The 25504-nt window shown below is 37.0% G+C and overlaps 1 protein-coding gene across 1 annotated transcript in view; it reads right to left on the reverse strand.

The window, feature by feature from the left end:
* Positions 1-14078, reverse strand: part of DPY19L2 (dpy-19 like 2) — an 83975-nt gene extending 69897 nt beyond the window's left edge. Inside the window, exons 1-4 of the mRNA XM_026509105.4 lie at positions 13583-14078; positions 9464-9488; positions 8023-8110; positions 6056-6193 (exon numbers count right to left, since the gene is read on the reverse strand). Coding sequence (XP_026364890.2) covers positions 6056-6193; positions 8023-8110; positions 9464-9488; positions 13583-13958 — 627 coding nt within the window. The 5' untranslated portion in view covers positions 13959-14078. The remainder of the gene's footprint in view (positions 1-6055; positions 6194-8022; positions 8111-9463; positions 9489-13582) is intronic.
* Positions 14079-25504: the final 11426 nt, after the last annotated feature.

The following is a 25504-nucleotide window of genomic DNA, read 5'->3' on the forward strand; positions in this document are numbered from 1 at the left end:
GTATCCCTCTCTCAACAATGGATGGATGAACTAGACAGAAAATCAGGATTGAGAAAATATCACTACCACTATCATCGTGCAGGATCGAATCAACATTTATAAAATATTTTACCCAATAACAACATAATACATAGTTTTTTCAAGTGCTCACAGAATATGTCAAGATGGACCATATTCTGGGCCATAAAACAAACCTCAACAAATTTAAAAGAATCAAAATGATACAAAGTATGTTCTCTAAACACAATGAATTTAAGCCATAAATTAGTAACAGAAAGATGGACTCTGAGAAACAAAGTGAGGGCTTCAGAGGGGAGGGGGGTGGGGGAATGGGATAGGCTGGTGATGGGTAGTAAGGAGGGCACGTATTACCTGGTGCACCGCGTGTTATACGCAACTAATGAATCATCGAACTTTACATCGGAAACCGGGGATGTACTGTATGGTGACTAACATAATAAAAATATATATTTAAAAAAAAGAAAGATAAAAAGGAAATCTCCCAATACTTGGAAACTAAAAAAACCCACTTTTAAAAATCCATGGAGCAAGAGGCACCAAGCTGACTCAGTTGGTAGAGCATGGGACTCTTGATCTTGGGGTTGTGAGTTCAAGCCCCACATTGGGTGTAGAGATTACTTAAAAAAATTTTTTTTTAAGTTTTTTAAAAATCCATGGATCAAATAGAAAATCTCAAGGGAAATAACAATATATACACTAAATTGAATATAAATGAAATAAAAAGTTTTCAAGTCCAGCATCTTAAGAAGCTTATTAGTTGCAACTCCATCCTAACAAGTAAAAAGCTGAACAAACTGAAAAATCATCAACTCTTCTTAGATTCATAAGAAAAGTGAGGTCACAGGGCAAACTCTTGCTCCCCATATTGGAGATTGACAGGTAAACTGAGAGAATCACAACTTAGTGGAATAGAAACCCATAAGCAAAAACTTCCATGGGAAGTAGCTGGAGAGTAGGGGAAAAGCTAAGCTATAATTGATAAGTTGCTGGAGGCAGAGGGTAGACAAGTCTGAGAGTCAAAAATTCCAGGGAGACCCAGTAATAGAGGAAATGCCAGCACATTTATGAGTTTTACTTCTAGGAGCTCACCAAGCACGTCTTACAGTGAGTATCAGAGAAAAATCTGCTTTTGGCAGGTGGTAGTAGAAAAAGGACCATTTTGAAATACACCAGAGCACTCTCTTCTTAATAAAGCCTGTGTCAGGGGAAATTATTTTACTAGAGCCTAACCTACTAAGGTTTTATCAGAGCCTAACAGAAAGTGAAGCAGGGAAATACCCAATTCCAGCCCCTTCTAGCCATCCTGTTGCACCTAAGCAGGAGAAGAAACCTGAGAAGAATTGTGAAGTTCACAGCCCAGAGGCACAGGTTCATAAAAGACTGAAATCTAGTAAGAGCATTATAGAATGCTTCTTCTCACCACACTACTAAAGCCTATTTATAGCAGATCTTATTACTTAGGACATGAGGTCCAACTATTAAGAAACAATTACAAGACATACTAAAAGCCAAAAACACAGTTGAAGAAATAGAACAAGCATCAAAACCCAGACATGGCAGGGATGTTGGAATTATCAAATTGGGAATTTAGAACTATGATTAATATGTTAAAAATTACAATGGATAAAGTAAATAGCATGTAAGAACAGAGAGGTAACGTAAGCAGAGAGAAATTCTTAAAAAGTACCAAAAAGAATTGCTAGAGATCAAAAACACTGTAACAGAAATCAAGAATGCCTTTGATGGACTTATTAGTAGACTGGACATAACTGAAGAAAAAGCCCTGAGCCTGAGTATATTTCAACAGAAACCTCTAAAACCGAAAAGCCAAAATAAAAAAGACAAAACAAAAAAACAACAATAACACGGGGTGCCCGGGTGGCTCAGTCAGTTAAACATCTGCCTTTGGCTCAGGTCATGATCCCAGGGTCCTGGGATCAAGCCTGGGTTTTGGCTCCCTGCTCAGCGGGGAGTCAGCTTCACCCTCGCCCTCTGCCCCTCATGCTCATGCATGTGCTCTCTCTCAGACAAATAAATAAAATCTTTAAAAACAAACAAACAATAACAACAAAAAACCCCTAGAATATGCAAGAACCACGGGACAATTAAAGATGTACCATACACATAATGGAAATACCAGAAGGAGAAGGAAGAAAGGGACAAAAGAAATATTTGAAAGGACTCAGGAGTCCCTCAAATTGATGTCAGATACCCAACACAGATCCAGGAAGCTCAGAGAACACCAAGCATGATAAACGCCAAAAAATAACACCAAAGCATGTCAAACTACAGAAAATCAAAGATAAAAAAAAAAAAAAAAAAATTCTGAAAGAAGCCAGAAAAAAAAGAGACACCTTACTTATATGGGAGTAAAAATAAGAATTACATCTGACTTCTCCTCAGAAACCATTCAAAGAGGAAGAAACCGGGCTGCTATATTTAAAGTGCTGAGAGAAAAAACCAACTTTGAATTCTGTATCACGTGAAATTATCCTTTAACAGTGAAGGATTAATAAAGATTTTCTCAAACAAAAATTGAGGGACTTTGTAAAAAAGTTCTTTAGAGGGGATAAAAAAAGATACAGATCAGAAACTTGAATCTACATAAAGAAAAAAGAGCATCAAAAAAGGAAAGTGAAGATAAAATAAAAACTTTCCTTTTTATTATTCTTAACTGATCTAACATATAAGCTTGTTCAAAACGGTAATAGCAACAACGTATTCAAGTATGTATAATTATGAATGTGTGTATGCTTGTGTATAGGTGACATGAATAACAAAAAGGATTCAGGGGTTGGGATGGAGGAATTACAATTATTTTGTTATCATAAGGTACTGACACTACCCAGGAAGTGGTTTAACGTTATTTGAAAGAGGTTTTGGATTAGTCATAAATGTATATTGTAAACTCTAGGGCAACCACAAAGTGTAAAAAAGAATTATAATTGATATCCTAAAAAAGGAAAGAAAATGCAATAATATAAAAGCTCAATTAAAACCACAAAAGGCATAGAAAGAATGGAAGTCAAAATAGTAAAAAGAACAAAGGCAACAAATAGAAATTAGTAACAAATATAGTAGATATCAACCAACTTTATCAATTATCACTTTGAAAGTTAATGATCTGAATGTACCAATCAACAGACAGAAATCATCAGAGTGGATCAGAAAACAAGACTCAACCACATGTTATCTAAAAGAAACCAACTTTAAAAATAAAGACACATATACATTAAAAGTAAATGAATGGAGAAAGATATACTATATTAAAACTAATTAAAAGAAAGTGGGAGCAGCTATACTAATTCCAAACAGAGCAGACTTTACAGTAAGAAAAGTTATCAAGAGTAGAGAGTGGTATTACATAATAATAAAGGGGTCAATTCTACATGACATAATCCTTAATATGCATGCATGCAGCTAACAACAAAACATCAATAAAATTGATAAATCTCTATAGCCAGCCTGAGGGAAAGAGAGAGAGGACATGAATTACTAGTATCAGAAATGAAAGACAGGACATCACTACAGATCCCATGGACATTAAGCCGATAATAGGGGAATAACGAAAAACCCTTTGTCCATAAATTTCACAATTTGATGACACAATGCCTTGAAGGACACACTCTTGCCAAAACTCACATAAAAAGAAACAATCTGAATAGGGTTATCTCTATTAAATAAATTTAATCAATAATTAATAACCTTCCATTCAGAAAGCACCAGGCCCAGATGGTGCTGGGTCACCAGGGAATTGTACCAAAGAAAGTATACCAGTTCTCTAGAATCTTTTCCAGAACATACAGCAGAGGGAACACTTACAAACTCATTTGTTGAGGCCAGCATTGTGCTAATACTGAACAAGGTAAAGATATTTTAAGAAAACTACACACAATATCTTTCATGAACATAGATCTTCAAAAAAATTAGCAAATCAAATCCAACAGCATATAAAAATTATACACCCTGACCAAGTGGGATTTACTGCAGGTATGTAAAGCAGGTTCAAAATTTGAAAATCAATTAATATAATCATCATATCAACAGCCTAAAGAAGAAAAATTACAAGATCATATCAACAGATGCAGAAAAAGCAATTGACGAAATTTAACACCTATTCAAGATCTTAAAAAAACTCTCACTAAACCATGAACACAGGGAACTTCCTTAACTTGATAAAGACTATCTACAAAAAACTTGCAGCTAAAATCATACTTAATGATGAGAAACTTGAAGCTTTCCCACTAAGATCAGGAACAAAGCAAGGATATCCCACCTCACCACACCCGTGATGAAACAGCTCAATGGAGGACAGGCTAGTTACCACAAAGGAGCACATGGAAACTTCTCAGAATTATGAAAATGTTGTATAACTCAATTGTTGTGGTTATGCAGGTTTACACATGTGTCAAACTCAAAGAACTGTACATTCAAAACAGGTCTATTTTATGGCATGTAAGCTATACCTCAACAGAAATTAAATAAACAAAAAGGAGCCAGAGACAAGATATGTTCAGCACATATTACTAAGGATTACTCTACAAAATACATACATTTTGCCAACAAATCAATAAGAAAACAACTACCAAGTGGTGATAAAGATTTATACAGTTTATTGATAGAAGAAAAATCCAAATGACTATTAAACATAAAAATATTCTTAGCTCCACAAATAAGGAAGTACAAATTAAAATAAATAGCAAATCACACCCATTAGAAGAGCAAAACCAGAAATTTTGATAAACTGAAATCTAATAAGGTTATGAGGAAAAGTAAACACTCCTACACAGAAGTGTGAATGGCTACATTTGCTTCAGAGAGCAATTTTGCAATATCTGATAAAGTCAGCAAAATATATACTCTATAACACAAAAATTCTAGTTTTAGAATATCCTACAAAACATCTTGCACATATATACAATTAGAAAACACATACAAGAACATATATTTTGAAACTATTTATAAAGACTGGAAACAAAATCCACGAGGAGGTTAGTAATGTATGAATAATCTTGGAATTCATAAAATGGTTAAATTAAAGAAAAAAATACACACATACACAGCGTTCAAAAATGTAACGTTGCGGAAAAAGCTATGGGGTGCTTTATTCAGTATGGGAGCATTTATGTGGATTTACAAAAACACATAAAACAATCCTTGAAAATAAGGAACAATAGAAACACATTACATTCATGATGATGATACTTGTGGGAATGGGAAAGGAGAAAATTCAACTGGGAAGCAGAACAAAGATGACTCTTTAAGATATCTGAAGCAAAAATTACAAGAGTAGCATTTATTTATCCTAAGTGGTTGATCACACCTTTGCTTATTTTCTCTAAGTTTTTGTAATTTTCAACATTTCAAAATCAAAAAAAAGGTAATTTTTAAAGCTATAAAATATGAAGAAATGTCTAAGCAGCACTAATTTTTAACAAATGTGCTGGCTTCTGAGATAACTCAAAACTAGTACATACCAAGACATCAAATTAGCATTTATCTTAACAGTTCAAAAATTGAACTTACTAATTTTTTTTGTTGTCATTGTTCCAATTTCTAGAATCTGCAAACTACCATAAAATCCATACTCTTTTAGGCTAAGCATTGGAAGATATTCATAGACCTCTGAGTATGTGACTAAATAAATCTTGCTCTATTAATGTAACTCCAAGGTCACTGTTCTGCTCATAACTTTCAGTGTTCCTTCATGAGACCAGTGTGCCCATTCACAGGGTCTCCAAAGCCAACAGACCATCTCCATTTAGAACACATCTTGCTTGTTCCCATTTGGCTCCTCTAATTATGCTGGTCATTACTTCCACACTAAGATTCGTTTCTTTGACTTTATGTAAGTATAGTTTCCGGGGTCTTTAAAATTTAGGAGAGGAATTTTTGATACTCTGCTCAACTATAAGGACACATACGATCGATAAGCCTTAAAGGTTCCATCCTTTTTATAACATCATTGTACTTATTCTTTTTATCTGATAATAAAGGATCATTCTACAAATATTTTCCCCCAAATAGTACTCACCTCTGGATAAAGATGGAAGCGTTTCACTGTATTAATTACAAGGGGATATTCAGTGAGCCTGTCATTCATTATCATCCACAGTCCTTCCAAAAACGAAGGTGCTTCGATAATGGTCTTGAAGTAGGAATAATAAAGTCCCTTAAAAATGCACAAATTGTTGATGTAATTAAATATGAAAAATTTTAGAACAATTTCATCTGAATAAAAGGAAAAGGTCAATAATAAGACTTGCTACTGCATTCTTGGGCTCAAAAAAAGGCATGCCTTTTCACGTTTTCACTGCGCTATTCTTTCATATTTTCTGTACATTTGAAAAAGCGTGACAGGGGTGGTTAAATGTTTCAAGGAGTTTTTCTGACCATGGCTTAACAGATGAATACAATATATTTTTAATTCCAGCATGACTGATTTTGCCACATTACACAATGCCTAGAGTTGAGATCTAATGGATTCTGGCATAAACAGAGATGCCTTCATGTCCTTGTACAACTTTGCAAATAGATAATTACTTTTTTTCCACCTCTTAAGAAATAACATGCAATGATCATAAGCAAAAATGAGACAGAACTTAACACTTGCAACTTTCTTCCTAGCTCCATCTAACAGCTCTGCACATGTCAAATGTTATGTCAAAATAAATGTCAATTGACTACTTTTGTTCATGACACAGATGCAGTCCTGAAAAAGGGATTAACTTAGTGTATTATTCCAACACAGGAAATAATGACTTTATTAGGCCATCACAAGTGCTGTTTAGTTAAAATTCAGAGATTAACAAGAGCCTGTTGTTTCATATTACTTTCTTCATCAATTTCCTGCTCTTCTTCCTAAAATCTAAAAGCAAATAAAGGGCCACATTGTAATACATGCTCCCAAAAACATTAGAAATAATCTTCAACTCTACCCTCATGCATGCCTATACAACTACTTCGTTATTAACAGATGAAGCAACGCCAGTGGCTACTACACTGAAGTTCTGCTTTAGCTGATGTCTGATGTCAGCATCTCCTCATAGTTTTGATTGGTAAAATATGAGTTCACATAAGGATTGTTCCTTTCTGCTTAGAAGGACAAGACACTACTACAGTGAAAGGATATTGAGTATGTATGTCTGTATTTAGAAAAATAGGAAATTACACAAATACTCTTTTTATTAATAGCATCTACTGTTTTTGTGCCAGGTACTGTGTTAATGTGCTTCATTCATTACCTCCCTTCATAGTCAATAAAATCCTGTAAAGCTGGCCTTATTTCTAGGCCACAGATGAGATTACTGGGAATCAGAGAGGTTAACTGACTAGCCATCACACGAGGAAGCACAGACCTGCTATCTGAATCCAGTCGTCTGTCAACCAAGCCCAGACTCTGCCACAGCTACACAATTTATTTAAGAATATCTTATATCCTTTCTTCGGAAATAATACCTACAAAATTCTAAAAATTTAAATGTCATGCAAATGCTAACGTATCCAATTTTCCAAAGGATTAAGTGGGATATTAGGGTGAGATTTAAAAAGCAGTGGGTGAGGTACCTCCATTAGACAAATCTGCAGAGATAGAAAGTAGAACAGGGGTTACAAGGGGCTGGGGAGAGTGGCATGGGGAGTTGATGTTTAATGGGTACAGTTTCTGTTCGGGATAATAAAAAAGTTCTGGAGATGAATGGTGGTGAGGACAAGCAGTTTCTGATAACATTCGGTGCCCCTATATAAATGTTATATTTGTTCTCCTTCTTCCCCAGTTATTCTGATGGATCTTTTTTATACTTAAAAGAAGTCTGCATTAGAAAAGTAGGGTAATGAGGTAAGTAAAAGACTCCTAATACATTTTCTATTTACATAATAAACCTAGGTTATAGCTTGAGAAACAGTGCAGTTGAACAAAAATTCATTTCAGTTTCTAATAAATGTCTATCTTATAGTCTTACTATACTTAAACTACAAATTAATTTATTATAAGAAACTAACCATTTCAGTTCGAAAAGTCATCTCCCGTTCTAAAGATGATAGGTGGGAAAAATGACGATCATTTTCAAAAAGTGTTACTAAATGTATCCTAGAAAAAAAAATGAAGCACCATATTCTAAGAATAAGAACATTTCAAAACCGGTACTGAAATAGTTAACTAAGTATTAAAGTACAAACACCATAAAAGGAAAAAGAATAAATTTTATAATAAATGAGACAATTTTATAATTTGCTTAGTACTTTGTATATTTTTAGGCACTTATAATTTAGTGTAGTACACAGCTGAAATTCCTTAACTCCTTGGTTCTTAATCATAATTGTTTATCTAAAACTCCTGTGGTTGGTTTCTCTGCCCCCTTCCTCTCCATGCCTCTAAATCAGAACCGAGGCAAGTTGCTGTTTAAGTTTCCCAAGTGATTCTATTTTAACAGGTTGGAGAAATGCCTCTGGGACTGCTGAAAGCATTTGGAATATAATTTTAAATAAAATTACTTCCAATTAGAGCAGTTTAAAAATAACAGAATACCATATAAGGGACCAGCTTGCGAGTGCCAAAGAACACAGAACTGTATTTCAAGATACCTGATTAGTGCAACTCAAGAACACAGCTGTCAGCAGTGAAAATGGGAGCATATGTGTTAAGTAAAATTAGTCAGCAATTATGCTACCCTTAATTTACACAGTAGATGTTTTCCAAATAATTAGCAAGCAAAATTCCAAATATCAACCTTGTCTTCCACACACCTCGATTCCCATGTGAGATACATGTCAGGGTACCAACAGCTATAGGAAATGTTTCTTCCCAGTACAGCCTTAGTTCTAAAATCAAAATCTTCCTGCAGACTAAATGGCCAGAACAGCACTGTCCCAAAAGGATATCATCCCACTCTTCCCAAAAGTAAAAATTTCTGATCCCAGGTAGAAATGAAAATACATCAGAGGAAAAATATTATTTTACTTATAATTTTTACATATAAATGACTTGTGTAAAGTAAGGTACGTGTACACACACACTGAAAGGTTCGTTTAATCTGCATTACTACAGCAGAATCTTTATTTTCATTTCTACCTGATTTCTAATTGACAGGTGTTACTAAAACTTTATCTCTAAGCTTATGTCACTAAGACCACACAATTACAGTAAAATAAGAGTTTAAGATGAAATAAACATGCAAAGTACACTAGAAAAGCTAGCAATTTACGAAATAAAGTGGTGAATCCTTTGGTAACACAAAAATATTTGAATTCCTAAGTACTATTCCTCTAACACATCCATTTTGTAAATTCTGCTTCACATATGGTTTTTTAAAAAATTGTATGTGCAAACTGGCGCACACATTCTATACATACAGCGAGTGGCTATTGTTTTATTGTACCCAAACAGCAAGGTCAACTTTTAATCCAAATGTTTTTATTTATTTAAAACTGAAACAAATCTTACCAGTGCAAAACTCCCACAAAGGCAGCTGGAAAAACAAAAACAAAAAGTCATTAAAAGCTGCTTTATTATAACATACCTTTAAAACAACCATTTCAAATGCATTCCCTTATATGCCTAAAGAGAGAGCACACACAAGGAAGATGGCTAGCTAATTCTGTCTATATAAAATAGGAAAAATTTACAAACGGACATAAAACAAATTGTGAATAGTACTTACTTCTGCAGGGGCGGGGGGACGGGTTCAAGGAGCAAAGGGAAGCTTGGAAGATTACATAACTTGCAAAAAAGTCATGAAATTATTGACTTTGACCTTTCTGGGGATTTTCAGTTTACTCTCTCTTCTCCCTCTTATTCTCTATTTCTTTACGTAATTTTTTTTAAAACAGGCTCATACCTACACGGTGCTCAGCTCAATCCTTTCAGAAGTGATTCTAGCCTGCAGGAGCCACTCTAAACCACCTTCCCCGTGCTCGTCAGGAACTATTAAATGCAGGAAATCGCTTCCTCAGCAGCACACCTGAAAGCCCCTATTTATGGAATTTTGATTGCTCCCAGACTACTGGCTTGGGAGATTCATCTAGTCGCCCAGTCTGCACCCTATGCGTGAGGCTTTATCAGAGGTTGTGGAGACGGGTCAAACAGGAACACTACTGTGGGTATGGGTCTTTCTGAGGAGCTCCAAATACTGTCTGCTCTGGTGGCTGGGATGCTGCTTGTTTACAAAAATACCGTAAAACTGGGGAGGGGGCACAGGATGCGGCCAAATTAAAACGCCACAAACCCTGCTGTTCTTACACAATTGCAGTAGTGTTCTGAATACACGCTCTTTAGAGTGTTGTAAACGTTTCGTTAATTTACAAAGTTTTGAAAAGTTGATTCTGACAATTTTCCAAGTATTTTTGTCACTATCACAGAGGAGTGAATTTACTCAGCTATTCCTAAAGTCCTGCCTCCCCCCCAAGATTTTATAATCGTACGTACATCTTATGGTTGTCCCAAATATACTTGGCAAGTCATTTTAACAAACCACCAACTTTAGCCTCTTAAAAATTCAAGAAATTACCTTGACTAGCAAAATAAATGTAAATCGATAAAGAAATTAATAATAAATTATAATTTTGAAAAAAAAAATTCCCAATCATGCTTCTCCAGCTCTTGTTCTCCATATTCCTAACCATCCTGGGCTCATTCCTACCACTCTTCAATACTTCTCAGAAGATTTGCTTGTTTTATACCATGATCAGCAAACTACACCCATGGCCCGTTTCTGTACTGTCCACAAGCTAAAAATGCTTGTCACATTTTTAATGGGTTGTACAAATATGGGAGAAGAAGAATAAACAATAGAAACCGTATGTGTCCTGTGAAGCCTAAAATATTTACTACCTGGCTCTTTATAGAAAAAGTACATACTCACTACATATGTTAGCTCTTTCTAATATGTAATATACTCTGAACCACTTTGAAATTAAACCTATACCTTCTTTCTCAACTTGAAACAGATGCCCCTTTGATAAGGCTTCATTAGCTTTAAGACACATATGCTATCCTATTTCAACCATATTTCTACTCTCTTTCTTACTCTCTAGACAATTACATGCACTGGCAAAAACTCTTAAAAATGATGTTTAAGGAAAGGGAAAAGATTAAATATCCTACTAAATCATCTAGCCTTCCAAAATCCTCAAAATACTCTTGTGTCTTTCATTCACTCCCCGACCCCACACTCCACCCCGGAAAAAAATGATAAAGTGTAACGATTCCAATATTCTAAATGCACAAAGTGCTTATCACAGCCTCTTCCAAAGATGTACTAAAACGCATGTCTCCGGACCCCTGTATCCTGTCAATCTCACCTCTGAAAGTGACCTAGTCTCATAGTTCACTGAAACAGAGATCATTTGATGCAAGCACTCCCAACTTCTCTTATATCCACTTTAACATTTCTCTACATACTAATCCTCGTTTTTCTATTCCCTACCATCTCAGCAAAGGAAGTATCTCTTCTCTTTTTCAGTTAGCTTCTCAAATTTGTGCCTCTAATTCCACCCTTCTCAAATATTCCAAGACTTTGCTCCATCAACTATTTCCTCTCTTGGAACCTGAATCTCACCCTCTTCCCAAGATCTTTCTCTACAGCCTTCAATTCTCCTCAGCCTTAAAACATTTCCACTGATCTAAAAGCCCTTCAAACTTTGACATATTCTCTCCCCTCACCCATAACCCCATTTGCTGACAAGATTCTTAGCCAATTTCTTTCTTCTAAGTTCCTATAACTTAAAAAACAAACAAACAAAAAAACGACCAACAACATCTTAGTTAGCAACATCAATAGCCTCTTTAAATTCTTATGGTTTTCAAACCTTTCTAGCATCTGAGCAGATTCTTGAATGTCTTCATCTTTCATCACACCAACTCTTCCAGTTCTTCTAAGCTTCTGACCTGTTTTTATATGCTTTTTCTGGCTTTTCCTTTTCCGCTCATCTCTTAAAACTAAGTATAAGGGGTGCTCCCAAATATTTCTGCTTTGCCCACTTTTCTCTCATTGCGAGTCTCAATCTTCAAGTTTCAACTCACTTCTACATGGATAATTCCCAAATTTACAGTCCTCATTGCTAAACTTTCTCTGTCCCTGTCCTTCCACCTCACCACCTACCCAACCCTCACGAGATGCTTCCATTGACTCTCACTTTTGTCCTCTCTTCTCTATTCCTGTTGTTGCTACCCTCACTAAGACCACTATTGCCTAGATTCCGGTATTCAATTATTTTTTTCTGCCTCTTTTTTCCATCCATCTCCAGTCTATTTTACAAACCACTGTTTGGTTAATGATGTCACTCGATTTAAAAACTATTCAATGCTAACATTGTGAATGTACTAAATGCCACAAAATTATTCACTTTAAAATGGTTAATTTTATATGATGTGCATTTCAACTCCTTAAATTTTTTTTTATTAAAGAATCAATCAGTGCCTTCTACAGAATGAAATTCAAATTCCTTAAACCAAGTTTTGAATTAGACTCTCCACTGCTGGTCCCAACCAACCTTTTGAACTTACTTTCCACTTCCTCTTCCTTATGTATCCTTCCTTTCCACCTTACTTTACCTTCATGTTTTCTCACTTCTTTGACTTCAATTACACCGTTCTACTGGCCTCTAATACTTCTCCTCTGCCTCACACATCCAAATGTTATCCATAATGTCAACAATTCTAATCCCACCTTTTCCTAAAAGTCTTCTCTGATTTCATTTCCCACCTCCCATCCTGAAGTATTAGTTTGCTCTTCTGAACTCTCTTAGCACTTAATATACTCAGTCATTATTTCACCCAGCACTCACTGAGTGCCTTGGGTGTGCCAGACATGGGTGCTCAGGAGCTTGTGTTTGGGACAGCAAAACGCCCCGTATTCAAGACCATTCTGATTCTGGATGTGGGATGTTATCTGTTGCCACAATTAGACATCTGATAAAATGTAAATGTGAATTCCCATCTATTATCCTCTAGTACTTGTAACACCCCGAATGCGGAGCTTCATTCTTCTTTAACATCAGCAGTCAACTTGCGATGAAAAGAAATCACAACTTACATTAGCAGACATTTCTCTACGTTTCAACCAGTCCCACCAAGGACTAGGCTCAAATCTGATTCTAACGAAACAGCAACAACATTTAAATTAACTCTTAAGCAACAGAAAACAAAGATCGTAAATAAAGAAAAACTCTTTCAAGTGCTTAAGTTAGAAGAAAATTCCCCAAATCTAGGCAGTGAAGTTCCACAGCAAAATGAAAGTAAATGAGTACTGACACGAAGCAATGTATTGTCTAATTTGATCTTATCATTTTTACAACCTGCGATAAATGGCTGCCCTGATTAAAATGACATTTTTTTGCTGACACAGGGGTGATCACTATGCCCCAAAACCCTAGAAAATGTTTTAAAACAAGAACGAAGGGGGCTGGCACTCTTGGCGATTTTCCCGAGCCGGGACCTTGTCATTAGGACTGCTAAGCTCGTTTGTTAAACTGATCTTTAAAACTCACCCAAACCACTTGAAACCCGAGGCTCAGAGCGTATCTTCCGGCCTTGCCTCGGGCTCTCCCGGGCTGTTCTGCTCACCTATGCCAAAGGAGGTCCTGCTGTTGACCTGACGTCTCCGCAACTGCTGCACCTTGTCGCGGAGCTGCTCCAGCAAACAGTTGAGGAACTGGAAGCGGCCGAGAAGAAGGGTCTTTGAGACCACCTCCATTTGCATGCATTTCTGCGCGTTCAGATTTCGGGTCCTCCGCGGCGAGTAGTCCCGGGCGCCCCCTGGCAGGTTCCCCCCGCCTACGGGCAAAGGAGGCTGCGGCTTTTCCACCTCCGCCTGCGGCTCCTCCATCTCCGGCTCCCCGGCTCCGGTGGCCCGGCGCCGCCGCCTGGACGGCATGGAGCGGGAGGAGTGCGCCGGCTCTGAAGCCGCTTCTTTGAGCTTACTCCTCGTTTGCCCGACCATTTTCTCATAGTCCCTGTTCGGATGGAGCTGGGTCTCTCTGGCGCCAGCCCAGCCCGGTCGGGCGGGGTCCGCAGGGGCCTAACTCGGCTCACAGCCTCAACGACTCGTCCCCGCCGCCGTTGCGAGCCGCCCGGTCGTCATAACGACCGGGAAACCTGGAGGGCGGGGCGTGAGGTCCAGGCCGCCCTGCTCCGCTCGTGCGTCCTCCACGCGCACCGCGCACCGTCTCAGCGTGCAGCCCACGCGCAGCGCTCCAGCGCTCTGCATCACGGGCGTCCCCCCAGGCGCATCGTCTCCCGCGCAGCGCCGGCGCACTGCCCCACGCAAACCTCACGCGCTTCCTCGCACGCCCGCCGCATTGTGCCCCGTTGGGCTCCGTGGTCCGGCTGGCGTGGAAGTTCGAGGAACTCTCTCTGATTTACTTCTTTTTTTCGAGTTCAGGCTTAGTTTTGTTATTTTTACCCAAAATTGCACGTGTCTGCAAGTAATTAAAAGAGAAAGAGATCTTAGTTGAAAGAACCATAGAAAGAGAACGAGGGAAGAAAGGTGCGCCCCCCACTTGGGGAGCATTTCTCGCCCCTCTTATGAACACCTTGCATTGGACATTAAGTGTCTCCTACATAGAGGATTGGCCCAAGGCCATAGGCAACATGTGGCAGAGCAGGCTGAGCCAGGTGAGTCTAACCTCAAGGCCTCTCAGGTTGGCACTAGAGTTGACTGATACCGCCTTTTTCCGCCGGGAGGGCGGCATTTATAAATCCATTCTTGAAGTATATGCAATTTTGCTTTATTTAAGGTGCAAGAGGAACATCTTGAAATTGAAAGTTATGTTATCAGAAAAAAATGTGTTTATTAAGGAATAGCAGAGAAATGCAATTCAGGACAAGCAAGCTATGGGCAAAACGATAGGCAAATACAACAAACAAAGGAGAGGAACTTACACGAGAAGCAGACATTTGGGAGGGGTTATTTTGAACAAAAATCCACTGGAGAACTTTAGGAGTGCAGGGTGATGAGGATTTCTCATTGGCGGAGTTGCTGGCTTAGCGAAGTTCTTGTGGAAGATAAAATGTACGTCTTTTTCTGTTAGGGCTGGTAATTCATGGTTCTTTGTAGTTGAGAAGTCTTCCGTGGGGGAGGGGGGTGTCTGTAATTCACGACCAGCGGTACAGTGAGGGAGCTCCCCCTTCTGGCCTATAGACTCCATTTGAAATGATGTTCCCTTTATTAGTTTTCACAAGTGAAAGTATATGTCCCAACAATGTTGCGAAAACAGAACTCCTTGGGCATAGAATCATTGTGCTCAGTGCTCTCACTTTCCTAAACCAGACCCTACCCAGCCCCATAGTCACTACATAGACAAACATGACGCCATCGCAGCTGGCAAAGACGGACAGGGTTCGTTGACATTTTCCGTGTCCTCTGGCACCGCTGGAGTAAACACTGGTTCACTTCCCATTTGTTTTGAATTCCCTAATCCCCACCTCCCCCATCTAATAATCCATGGCTCATTATGGTCAGATTAATTTTCCTGATACGACATCCCTCAAAAATGTTCATGGTCCCATAGCCCACAAATGAAATGTAAACTCCTTGGCTTGCTTATCAGTGCCTTCAATAATCTGCCCCAATCTACCTTTTCAACTTCGATTTTCCACTTCTCTGAACAGAGATCTTCCAGTAATTTTGAGTGAGGTCCAGAGCGTGAGACTCCATAACTTATATCCCTTTACTCATACCAGAAAACTATTCCCTAGTCCCCTAGCTTTTTCATTCATTTCTCCCTGCCCATCTGAATTCTTTCACCTTCCAAGCCCCAGTCTACCTCAATTCCCCCTTCTCCAAAGGTCTAACTATTGACCATCCTATTTATCTTGTCACTTACTTAAATTCAGTAAGTATTGTTATTAACATGTTGTTTCTTCAGTTTTTTTCAAGGAGCATTTCTACATTCCTGGCACTGTGTTTGGTACTTAAAATATTTTCTCATTTAATTCATAGAATAATTTTGTACAAATTAGAAAACTGAGGATCAGGACTATAGTAATTTGCCCAAGTTTTAACAGCTGATAAATTGTCCAATAGTGAGTTTAAAATGAAAGGTATTTATGGGTAGTTGATAAAAACATGTTATTGAATAAATATGCAGACTCAAAATAAGGTATTTTGAGAACAGTAAGTGGAATGCTATTATTTTTTATTAGAATTATATTAGATTCATAAAATGAACTGGGTAGATTTGCACCTTTTTGTATTAGAATATCCGGTTTGGGAGCCTTTATTTTTCTTTAATCTTTTAGTTTCCTTCATGATTATTGGTCTATTTACATTGTTTACCGCTTCTGGGGTCAATTTGGGAAAATTATATTTTCCCATAGACATCTCAAGTTGGCTGAATTCTACACCCTACTCTACCTGAGATTAATATGGCTATGGGTGCTTTTTTAAAAAAAAAATAATGATTGCCTGATGGAGCTGTTTATCCTTCAGCTCTCTGTGATTTTGATAGATGTGTTTCTTTTAAGCTGTATGTTGTTGACTATTTTTAAGATAATCTGAGGGTCCTTATTATAAGATTATTCATTTAAGTGATTTTATACACTTTATATTTTTTTCATGAGGGGTGGGCATTTTTGTGGGAAGGAAGGAGTGGCTGCTACTGAAATGTTGACCAGACGTCATTTTCAGTGCCATTTTCCTGTACAGTTCTGAACTGAACTTTCTGATTTTAGTGTCCTACCCTTCAGTTTAGTTTGCCTATTTCCTATGTTACAGTTTTTGGTCAATTTGTTTGTTTCCTGGAATTTCCAGGCACCTCTTAAATCTCGCAATGTACTAACAGAATAAAGTATATTCTTACCCTTGGTTTAGCCCTTGAAAGTGCTAATCTGGTCACTTTTTCCATTTAAAAAATAATTTTTATAAGAATGTTCATTGTATTCTTTCTTTTTTTTTTTTTTAAGATTTTATTTATTTATTTGACAGAGATAGAGACAGCCAACGAGAGAGGGAACACAAGCAGGGGGAGTGGGAGAGGAAGAAGCAGGCTCATAGCGGAGGAGCCTGATGTGGGGCTCGATCCCATAACGCCGGGATCACACCCTGAGCCGAAGGCAGACGCTTTAACTGCTGTGCCACCCAGGCGCCCCCATTGTATTATTTCTATTGGTGAAAACTGCAAATAATCTCAACATCAAATAATAAATTATAGAACACTCATGCAGTGAAGCATCCCTAAATTGACTAAAGTCATTTGAATGAACATTTAATAATATAGAATAATACTCATGGTATAGTATTTAAGGTATATGAAGCAGGATGTATATGATTCAGGCATATAGTAAACACATAATTAACTATATGCCAGGTTCCCTTTTAAACCTTTCACATAATGGACTCATACATGGAAGATTACTGTGGTGTGAACTTGAGCTAGTAACTTGCCACTCTACTGTTTCTCATCTGAAAAATGCTAAAGTACCTAAAAAAAAATACATGCTTAATTTAAAAAAATGTTCCTATCTCTCACTCTAGATTGACCATATAAAAGTATATTGGTCAGTATTACTTACAATTAATATTTTGCTAACCTGGATTTTTTCATGAAATTATATTTCTATATAGTTCTATTATTAGACAATAATATGAGATATGAGTTCTAGGTTCATTAGTTAACTTAAAAAAACTAGAGATAGTTGCATAAATAATTATGCATTTTCTTACTAAGAAGAGGAATAGATTTGTACATGTGAGGGAAAACATGGAACTTAGTTTTATTCAGCTGAATAGAATCATGGCACATTTTCATCTTTCTATAACTTCCAACAGCAGTCACTTATTTTACTTAGTTATTTTGAACAGTTATTTGAGTTGTATTTTAGCTACATGCTTATTAATGACAACTTAAACCAGTATGCTTGATACTTATTCTATAATGAACTGACATTTAAAATAATACATTGTAATTTGATATAATATATTCTTGCATAGTGTATCCTATTTAAAGTGAATATGCCTCGTGATTTAGCAAATTATTTCTCTTACATAGAGATTTCTAATTCAGTCTGGATCTAAAACTGATCTGTTTTCTCTTTCTCTTAGTAAAGCAATTGGTAATTTTTACCCAAAAAATGCAGTGAAACAAAATAACCAGCAGATGGCAATAATGACTTGTAAATCAGAATCAAACATTCAGGCAGTTTAAAATTTATTTTTAAAAAGAAAAAAAAATCACTGTTCTTGTTATAAATCAGTTTACTAAATATGACATGTAGGGAAACTCCAAGTTTAATCCCACATAAAAATAATCATGTTGCATATTTCACGTATCAGGTAACTAAGATACTCTTGGCCAACATTCAGTTTTCGAAATAAGAACTGCTTAAATTGATTCAAGTAATTTTTTTATTAAATTTAAATGTTTTAACTTTACACAAATAGATATAGATTGAAGTGGATATATTAAGTTACAACTACATCTAGCTTGGTTATGTGGATCAGAAAAGAGAGGTAGTTCAGTGAACATCATTTTGAAAAGGTTAAATTTTCCACTATAATTTGACAACTTAACATATTAATTTCACTTTCATTGATACTCTTCTGCATAAAAAGATGGTTTTTTATCTGTGCTGTTTCTTATACATTAAGGTACTTTTTTTCCCTTCGATGGTACAAGGAGTTGGAATTGACATCACAGGGTGTACCTCTAGCCTGTCACCGTTAGATAGTTCCAAAGATGGTAGCAAAGTTTTTAGGATCTCATAATTATGTCAACTGTAATTGAACTGCATATCCAAGATTCTTTTAGAACCATTTTATTTCGTAATTTTCTTCATTTCAATTAAGAAGTTTTAAAAGGGTGAACCAAATGGGACTCATTTTTAATACTTTTGTAGGACTTCCTATAAATTTGCAAAGATGAAAAAACTTTTTTATTTAATCATGTATCTCTGTTTTTGTCTCCAAAAAATAGGATAACTTTAGGTATGTGCTTCTTGGTGACTATGTGTTTTCTAATTGTCTGTTTCTATATGTTAAAAGATCTTTTAAAATTCCTCTTCCGCAACTTGCCTCCACTAAAAGAAATGTTTTTGCACATGTGTATTTTATAAAACATACTTCAGTCTAAAATCATTACACACCTTGGATTGATTCATTTTTAAATAGTATATTTGCTGCTATCGAATTACTTTATAGATTCTGCTTTAATTCTATTTGGATGCAGGTGCTTCTTCATAGGAGAAAATGGAAAGTCACCAGGTTGTGGCGAAGCATACAGCTTGAACGTAAATGCACCTGTATGTAGTGCTTTGCATGAGGCTGCCTTTTCATCCACATAAGAAAGGTACCTATGGTAAGCTGGAATTTCTAGGAGTTCTGGTCTACTTTCTGTGTCCATAAAGAGCTTATTTTAAAATTGGAGCTCCTTCCTCCACCCATACTCTGGTCAGTTGTTACCCAAGCCTATACTAGATGAAATGAGATCTTTTTGCCGTTGATAGCTTTATGTAGGCATAGTTGATTCAAAGGAAGGAGATAGGGGAGCCTGGGTGGCGCAGTCGTTAAGCATCTGCCTTCGGCTCAGGGCGTGATCCCACCGTTCAGGGATCAGTCCCACATCGGGCTCCTCCACTGGAAGCCTGCTTCTTCCTCTCCCACTCTCCTGTTGTGTTCCCTCTCTCGCTGGCTGTCTCTCTGTCAAATAAATAAATAAAATCTTAAAAAAAAAAAAAGGGAAGGGGATAATCCACGAGTTAATTGAGAAAATTCCTTCACCCACCTCCCACACCACATGGGGAGACTGCCTAATTGCATAGTACGTACACACTAATTTGAGCAGAAAGGTATTCAGTAATCGTTAAGCAACTTAAAGCAATATATACACAACCACATACATATATACGTATACCACACCCCCAAAATCTATTTTTCCATGAAACCAATGATGATAGTTCCATGTACAAACCCAAAATTACCAAGATTAGTTTTATTTACCACCAAAGTAACAATTACAAGAATTACTACATTCAATATTAATAAAGTCTTAGAATATATTAAAGAGTGAATTGTAGACTATGTGTAGGCAGATTAAATGCAAAACATAGCAAAACAGCAATGATACATAAGGCATCTGTGTGCTGTTTTACATCCCATAATATCTTAGACTGATTTAAGATTTAGCTTTGATTATGACATAGTAGTCTAGAAATATCACTATACTGGGCCCAGTATGTTTTGGGCATTTAACTTCTCTAGCTTTTATTTCCCTGACTATGGAATAAAGACTTTGGACTACATGGCCTTATTCAAGCCTTTTATTTGATTCTGATTAGTATTTGTACATATACGTAAGTAGCAAGAAAAATATGCCTCTTGAGTCATACAGTGCCCTGTACCCAACTCCCTTCTTACCACTGCTTCCCTTCTCTCCTTATTTGCAACCAGCTGCATTTGGATTCCACCCTGAGGGTCTTCCTCTCTGCAGTCTACCCCACAGTTTATCCCCATCCTGTACTCCAGTTGCTACACTTCACTGGCAATCCAGATGAGCTAAGCTAAGTCTCTCTCCAGCCTGGCCTCCACTCCATCCCTGGTCTCTGTCTTTGTTCCTCCCTGACTTTACTTGCTGCCCAGTCTTTTAGTGTAGTCGGCTTCATTGTTCCTATTTTCTAATTACTTCTATGCTCTAGCAGAACTAAGTTGGAACCAGAGTATAAGGGAGAAGGAAAAATATCCCTAAATGAGTAATAAGCGTTTACATCAAGACCACCAGACTCTTGCTTTGGACGGCAGAGTCCTGCTTTCCCATAGATATTGACCCATCCCCAAAAGATAAATTTCCTCCTGTTCTTTGCCATAATCTAAAACTCTTCTTGAGACATTTACCAGTGACAATCTACTAAGAGAAAATTTGTTGGGTTATGCAGCTTTTATATTTCTTGATTAAGGTTGTTTACATGGGTTCAGTAGAGGCAATGTAGACTTTCAAAAAAATCTCTTAAAAATTTAGAAATATAAATTAGGGGTTAGCACAATATCTCAGTTAGGAGTACAGGCAGGATTTGAATCCTGGCTATCTCACCAATCTAGGTTCTGAGCACTAATTTTCTCTACACCTTAGCTTTTTCATACTCAAATGGAAATAATACTAGCTCCCACCTCAGAGAGCTGTTGCATAGATTAAATAAGATAATGTATATAAAGTGCATAGATATAGCAAATGTTCTATAAAAGGTAGCAATTAATGCCATATCAAGGCTCAGGGTAGAGAGGGAATTATTTATATCATCTTTTTCCCCCCTAGGGAGTCCAAAGAACTAGTTACGATTCTTTCTAGGAAAAAAACTAGGAGGGAATAAAAATAAATTAATATAAATGGAGGGCCCAAGGCCATACAATGCTATAAAATAGGCAGTATTATCTTCCTTTTACCGATTACAAAAATAAATGAGGCAGGGAGAAGATTCTAGAATGCCCACTCAACTCACAAGTATGTAAGATTTACTCCCCTGGAAATCCTCAACATTGACAAGTTGGGCACTAAAAATGGAAATAAAAGATTTGCTCATAGCTTTTTCTTTTATGTTTTAAAATAACAGCTATAATTCACATACCATAGAAGACATTCTTTTAAAGTATAGAATTCAGTGACTTTAGTATATTCACAAGGTTGTGCAACCATCACTACTAGTTTCATGTTTTCACTACCCCCAAAAGAGACCCCCATATCCATTGGCAGTAATTCTCATTCCTCCTTCTTTCCAGCCTCTGGTAACTACTAATCTGCCTTCTATCTCTATGACTATACCTATGCTAGATATTTCATACAAATGGAATCATACAATACGTGGTTCTTTGTGTCTGGCTTCTTTTACCAGGTTTTGAAGATTCGTGTTGTAATATTTATCAGTACTTCATGTCTTTCTCTACCTAAATATTTCATTGTATAGATATGCCAAATGTTATCCATTCACCAGTTGATGAATGTTTGAGTTGTTTCCACTTTTTGGCTATTATGAAAAATGCTGCCATGACTATTCATGTACAAGTTTCTGTGTGGACATATCTTCTCATTTCTCCTAGGTGTATACCTAGCAGTGGAATTCCTGGGCCATATGGTCACTCTACGTTTAACCTGTTGATGAACTGCCAGGCTGTTTTCCAAAGCGGTGCACCGTTTTCCCAACACCAAGGTACAATGTTTATTTTCTGGACTCTCTATTGTTTGTTAATCTACTTGTCTATTATTTCACCAATACCATGCTGCCCTTATTGCTTTAGCTTTATAGTAGGCTCCGAAGTCAGGTATTGTCACCCTCCAACTTTGTTCTTCATCAGTATTTTGTTGGTGATTCTGGGTCTCTTGCCTTTCCATATAGAGTCAGCTTGTTGATAGCCACAAAAGTTGCTGGGATTTTGATTGGGATTATGTTGAATCTATAGATCAAGTGGAAAAGAACTGACATCTTGACAATATTGAGTCTACCTACCCACAAACATGGAGTATCTACTTATTTAGATCTTCTTTGATTTCTTTCAACGGTTTTATAGTTTTCCTCATATAGTTCTTGTACGTATTGTATTTATAACTCAGGATTTTCTTTTCCCTTTTTGGGTGCTGATATAAATGCTGTTATGTTTTTAATTTCAAATTTCAATTGTTCATTGCTGATATATGGGAAAGCAATTTACTTATTTATATTAATCTTACATTCCACAACCTTGATATAATTTCTTATTAGTTCTATGAGGTTTTTGTTGGAAGCATGTTAATGTTCTATGTTTTTTTTAAAAATAAGTAAGAATGAAAAGGAAGAAAATCCTTAAAATTGTAAGCAGCTGGCTGGCTTGGTTGGTAGAGCATGTGACTCTTGATCCTGTGGCCATGAGTTCAAGCCCCATGTTGGGTGTAGAGCTTACTTACTTACTTACTATTTTTTAAAAAAACTAAAACAAAGACAAAGCCTGTAAGAAACTGAGCAAGTGAACCCAGTTGTATTGTGAATGAGTTAAAAAACCAGTACAGGGGGGCACCTGGGTGGCACAGCGGTTAAGCGTCTGCCTTCGGCTCAGGGCGTGATCCCGGCGTTCTGGGATCAAGCCCCACATCAGGCTCCTCCGCTGGGAGCCTGCTTCTTCCTCTCCCACTCCACCTGCTTGTGTTCCCTCTCTTGCTGGCTGTCTCTATCTCTGTCAAATAAATAAAAATAAAATCTTAAAAAAAAAAAACAGTACAGGAGGAAAAAAGAAACTAATCTAAGTAGCTACTAAACATATGATTTGACTGTATTCCCTTAGTCGGGGGTGGGACAGCAGAAAATAACTACAAACAGAATCTGAACTCTTTTTAGAAGGTTTGTTTATTGCAGTTTTGTGAGTGAAGCAGTATGAAATTATATGGGGTATACGATCGAATTGAGTAAACATGTTGATGTTGGGAGCCAGGGTTCTCACTGTGGAAAAAGACACGTACAGATATGGAACGGGGCAAAGCAAGGGAAAAAAGTCCCCTATGAGAGTGCACTGCAATTGGAGATAGCAGCATAAACTCGGGAGGTCTTATACACCCTGTACACACACACACACACACACACACACAGAGAGACATTTGTGTGTGTGTGTGCTTATATACATATATATTCCCAATTCTGTTGGCTGAGAGGGCCTAGACACAAACATGCCCCAATGAGCACATCTGGCGCCCAGATTTTGGTTTCTAATATAGTTCCTCAACTAAAAGGAATCTGGATTCCTTGGAGAAATGGCTAGTTCCAGAAAAGGTACAAGATGAGCCTCAGTGTCTAATTCCAGAAACTGAAGTACAAAAAAAAAAAAAAAATCAATTATACAGGAGCCAACTTAAGGGGCTTCTGATGACCAAATCCAGGGTGATTTGAGCATTAAGATAACTAAAAATGGTAATAAATTATAAAACATTGAAGAACAGGAATTCTTTTGCCATGGTTGAGACAGAAAGACCGAAGAACTGTAGCAACTTAAACGACTGGAGCAGCATGATAAGTACATGCAAGACAAGCTCGTTCACTGGATCTGCATTGAAGGAATATGCCACAAAGGACATCACTGTGTCATCTGACAAATTGGAATACAGATGGTAGATCACAGCATTTTATCACTGTTAAATTTCCCCAAATTGCTAACTTCCTGTGGCTATTTAATGGCATCATCTTGGTTTTAGGACGTGCACTTTGAATTACTTAGGGATAGTGAGGCATGATATGTGAAGCTTACTCTCAAATGGAGATAAACAATTTGTATATGTTACGTGTGTGTCGGGGAGTGGTACATGTACTACTCCTCGGTGTGAATGCAAATATGATCAATCAAATGGGGCAAAAAAGTTCACAATGGGTGAATCTGGGTAAAGAGTATACAGTGTTTCTTTATACTATCCTTGTGACTTTTCTTTCAGCTTGGAATCATTCCAAATAAAAGATTTTTAAAAGGTTGGTGTTTGGCATGCACAAAAAATTAAGGATAATAGAGCTGTCTTCTGAAAGCAGAAGGTATGATAACGTCAAATATTCTGAAAGACTGTCATGTGGAAGAATTAAGGCTCTGAGTTTGGCTGATCTTATTTTGTATCAGCCTGCTTTGTGTAAAAGCATTACAGCACAACCAAGAGTTCATGGCTGGAATGAGAGGTAGTTCTTTAAGCTTTATGGAGTCTTCAGTATCATTCTGTACAGAGAGGTGCAAAGTCCCATGATTCTAAGAGTTCATCAGGTGGAGCAGATGAGTGAAGGGGATTAGGTGAAAGAAAATGGGAACCAGTGGGGACTTGAGAGCAATGTCTTCTCTATAGGCTTCCAAATACAATTAAAAACAAAAAACAAACTCTGTATAGTAATCCCATTGGCTGTGTCTGGCCTGGGAGTGGCCAGCTATGACCCCTAGTCTTACCTAATCCTTTCTTTTTTTTTTCCAGGTGAGCAAACAGGTACCAAAAGTCAGGAAGCAAGTGTGTAAGATAATGAAAGGTGTAAATGTGTGCATATATATCAAAACACACCATTTTTAATGAAAGAAATTAATATCCACACATTTGTACTTCTGTACAATTTTGGGTAATATATAATTTTAAGCTGTTTACAAATAACATGTAATGCTTCAAATATTACATAATGTTGATAATACATTTCTAGCAGAAATAAATATATTGCACTTAAAAAGAACTTCATTAGATGTTACTTCATAGTATTAGGCTTATAACTTCTTTTTTCATAAAACATTTCCCATGCCCTTCCCCCCACCCCCAACACACACACTTCATTACAGTGACTGTTCTCACGCAATTCATTAAGCAAATGAACACAGCAAACGATAGAACTGTGATAGAGTCTACTAAAGAGGCTATATCCAATGTTATCCTTTAGGAAATAAAAAACGTTCTTCTTGGTTTTTGAAAATAAGGGAAAAAAAACTGAATACACATTTTAATGTATCAAAAGTAAAATACAACAAATTGTATTTTTTGTCCAGATGTGTTATTTTACCAATGTTTTTATTTTCTTATTATCAGGGGA

Source organism: Ursus arctos, unplaced genomic scaffold (assembly GCF_023065955.2).
Source record: "Ursus arctos isolate Adak ecotype North America unplaced genomic scaffold, UrsArc2.0 scaffold_3, whole genome shotgun sequence".
NCBI lineage: Eukaryota > Metazoa > Chordata > Mammalia > Carnivora > Ursidae > Ursus > Ursus arctos.